This window comes from Phocoena phocoena, chromosome 3, assembly GCF_963924675.1.
Source record: "Phocoena phocoena chromosome 3, mPhoPho1.1, whole genome shotgun sequence".
NCBI lineage: Eukaryota > Metazoa > Chordata > Mammalia > Artiodactyla > Phocoenidae > Phocoena > Phocoena phocoena.
Genome location: NC_089221.1, coordinates 117,115,146 through 117,118,834, shown reverse-complemented (window position 1 = coordinate 117,118,834; position 3,689 = coordinate 117,115,146). Strand labels below are relative to the sequence as shown.

General features: G+C 53.5%; 1 protein-coding gene across 1 annotated transcript; it reads right to left on the bottom strand.

Annotated features, from left to right (window-relative positions):
- Positions 1 to 1,293: 1,293 nt before the first annotated feature.
- SMIM33 (small integral membrane protein 33) lies at positions 1,294 to 3,085 on the bottom strand. Its single transcript, XM_065875619.1, has 2 exons — positions 3,077 to 3,085; positions 1,294 to 1,683 (listed from the first exon to the last, which is right to left on the bottom strand). The coding sequence occupies exons 1-2, from the start codon at positions 3,083 to 3,085 to the stop codon at positions 1,294 to 1,296; spliced, it is 399 nt and encodes a 132-aa protein (XP_065731691.1).
- Positions 3,086 to 3,689: the final 604 nt, after the last annotated feature.

Below are 3,689 nucleotides of genomic sequence, written 5' to 3'. Positions count from 1 at the left end.
CCCAGGGCTGTTATGAGGAGTAAACAGTATAATATCCGTAGGTCCATGGATGAGCCTGGAGCCCAGCACATAGTGGGCCCACAAGAAAGAGCAACTATTAACATTAGAGCTGCCTCTTACCAGTCTCAGTGGAGGCAAGCCAGTTCTCTGCACACATTACAATCCCTGTCTCTGTTCCTCTTCATCTTCTGTTATTTCTCAGAGTCCTTGACTGTGCTGGGGTCTCACCGAGGACAGTCCCCAGGGTTGACTTGTTGCCCTGAGGTGTTCCCCAGAGTAAAGCACCCAGAAGTTCCTCCATAAATGTCTGTCTGCCTGTTCTTGACTGCACGTAAGTGAGGCTCAAAGGTGTCAGGGAAAGGGGTACCTTTCCAGAGAGCCACTGGGAGGCTCTGTTCTGCCTTCCTGGCCTCCTGCATCTTCCCAGCCTCCATGTCCCGCCCCCTGCAGGGATCCCCACCCCTTCCTCTCCCCAGACAAACTCCATGGAGCGCCTTTTCCTTTCCTGTTTTCCCACCAGCTGGAAGATTCTGAATCTGGGAAATGTCCTGGGGTAAATGCTAGGCTAGTTCTAACAGGCCAATGCGCACAGAAAGTGGGAGGTATTGAGAGCCCCCCCCACCAGTTTCCTCTATCCCATCCTGGGAAGGCAAGATACAGTCTTGCTCCAAGATAGTAGGGGCAATTCAAAGACAATTTGGGGAGCTATGATTGGTGCTTGGGGCTTTTAAGGGCCTTGGAAGTTGTTGGCAAGACCTGGTCCCTGACAGCCAAAGGTAAAGGGTAACAGATTTTCCTTCCTTTCCTAAGTCTCAGAGAAGGCAGACCCCTGGGTTCTTTGCCTTGGCTCTCCGTGGCTGGCCCTCACAGGCTGTGGGGACGGGTCCTCTACCAGGAGCCTCTGACATCCCTGCACAGGGGTGGGGTGGGTGGTGGAATCTTCCAAGCTAGACTCACTTTGACACCAAAAGGGGAGGAGATGAGGAGTTGAGGAGGGAGTAGGAACTCAGAGAAGAAGGTTCAGTGGTCTGGTGGTCCCTGAAGAGGAGGGGGTAAGTTTGTATGGACAAATTGGGCCCTGGGAATGCTGACAGCAGCATTCAAGCTTCTTTTATTTCTTTGGTCCACAACAGGGCTTTCTGTATAAATACTCTGCTGAGAGGGCAGCTCCAGCTAAGTCCATGTGTGCCCTTCCGAAGCGCTGAAGCCCAGGCCCCAATTTGCTTTTGCCCTAATTCTCTGTCCAGTTTCTTGTTCTGAGCCAGGTCAGGCCAACTTTCCAAAGTCTCCCTCCTACAGAAATGTGACTTCATCAATGCTGAACCTGGGCCCATCTGGCACAGGGCAGGAGTCAGAGCCAGGAGGTTCCTGCTGGGCATCTTCGTGACTGTCCTGACGGCCCAGCACTCGCCAGTGTGTGAGAGAGATGCCATCCTCTGGCTTTGCGGATGGTGGCTCTGTGGCGAGAGTGGCATGGCCCTTGTGTAGCCTTGGCCCACAGTGGACTGCCACCACTATACAGACTGCCAGCAAGACAAAGGCAGTGACAATGACAGTTAGCAGGGGCAGCCCGACCCCTTGAGGTGGTTCCCAGGCCCCGCCCAGCACCTCCGGAAGCTGCCTCTGGGGCACCTGCCCCGCTGAGCCGTTCACAGCTGCAGAAAGCCAGGGATGGTGGCCAGCCTGGGAGGGAAGCAGCAGACGGAGAGGGTGACATGGGCATGTACACACAGAAAAAGACCAAAATAGAAAGAGATAGACACCCAAAGGGAACTGAGAGAGAGAGAGAGAGACAAAGAAAGACAGAGAGACAGTAAAAACAGAGAGAGAAGAGACACAGAATCACAGAGATAAACACACATAACAATAGAGAGAATGAAAGAAAAAGACAGAGGGGGATACAGAGAGAATGAGAAAGATACAAAGAGAGAGACAGAAAGAAAAAGAGAGAGATAAAGAGACGGAAGTGAAGATAGATGCAGAGAGACAGAGACAGAGGGGGAAAAAAAACAGATAAGGCAAAAAGGTCATTCGGAAAGGGACAAAGAGAAGGGCTTTATTACAGCCTGGCATATAAAGTTTGCCTCCTCCCCCCCCAAATCCCCTGCCAAGTCCCCTCCCACTGCTCTCTTCCCAGGTCCTCAGGAAAACTCCTAAATAGATCCTATGTCCTGGGTCAGGAATCTTAGCACACTATGGGCTGCTGTCCCATGTCCTGGCCAGGGGGCAGTGAACAGCTATTCCTTAAAGCCCCAGGAAAAAGGAGTCATTTTGTCCAGCATCTTACGTTCCCACTACTCTCCACATACACAGTAGGAAGAGGGGTGTACCCCGGGGAGAGGGAGCGAGGAAGAGGAGGCATGAACCCCAGAGGCTTGGAGTGAGGCAAGAGCTATACCCCAAAACACCCTGCTCAGAATCAGGTTCAGGGGCCTGGAGGGGAGGGAATGCCCAGTGTGGATTCCTGGCTTTGTCCAAGATGGACTGAAGAGACCCCACGCCAACCTCTGTTCTCTTTCAGGGTCTTCTACCAAAAGCTGGGGGTCACTATCCCTACCTCTGTCTGTCTCTATCCAGCTAAGTATTGAGAGGGGGTTCGGGGGATTACCATCAAGGTAGCAAACCTCCATATTGTAAGCCCCAGAGCTGACGAAGTTATCACAGGCTCAAGAAACTATCTCCTTAGTCTTCTCTTCCCCAGCTGGACCTTGAGGAGCAGACCCTTGAGGTGGAGCCCCTCCCCTAACCCTGAACCCTCAGCCTGGCCATCCCCATGGGTAGGCACCTGGGGTCCAGGAAGGGCTGGCCAGAACAAACCCACTCCCTTTAGTTCCTGAGTCACACTGTCCACCCCATCCCTCCCCAGTACCTGTCCCTCGGCATCTGGAAAGCTCAATACCTACGTCCCCACCCTGCTTGAAAGTCAGAGCTCTCTGGGGCCCAGGCCACAGGCCAGGCGGTGGGGAAGCAGCTCCGGATGTACAGGGGAAAAAGGGAAGCACAGTCTGGTGAAAGGCTTGGGGCCCCTGGGGAGAGTCTCACCAGCCTGGCAGGAGGGGGTGAGCTGAGAATCTACCTGATGCATTGTCCGGCTGCGCAAGGCTCCCTCGGGACTGGCGGCCAGCCGGGCAAAGGAGAGCCTGCCTCCCCAGCTCGGTCCCTACCCGGAGCTGCCACGTCTATGGGGCTTACGGGGCACACACCCTCTGCACGCGCAGCCTCAACGCTCTCTCCTGCGCTTTTACTTCCTCGAACATCTGGACTACCCTGAGCCCAGCCCTCAACTCTGACAGTGCTTTGATCTTACTCCTTGGCACCTCCTTTCATGCCCCTGCCAGCTTCAGGAGCCTACGTCTGCCTGCCTGTACCTCCTCCACAAGATCCCAGGCACTTGGCCAGCGCCTTAATCCCGCCCCGCCCCCCACCAGGACTTGCCTGCTCTCTATCCCAACTGATTCCTTGAAGTCATTATCTTTGATGTTTTTTAAAAACGCGATTTCTCAAACACACTGGAAAGTGCAGACTATAATATACTAAATCTCTCTGGCCCAACCACTAGTTCTGTTCATCTCAATAGTCTGTCACACTGATTTCAAAACATTTTAAGGAATAAAACATTACAAATAAAATAGAAGCCCCGCTCCCTGACCTCTCCCCTCCTTCTCACTGTAGGGATAAACATCTTGTCG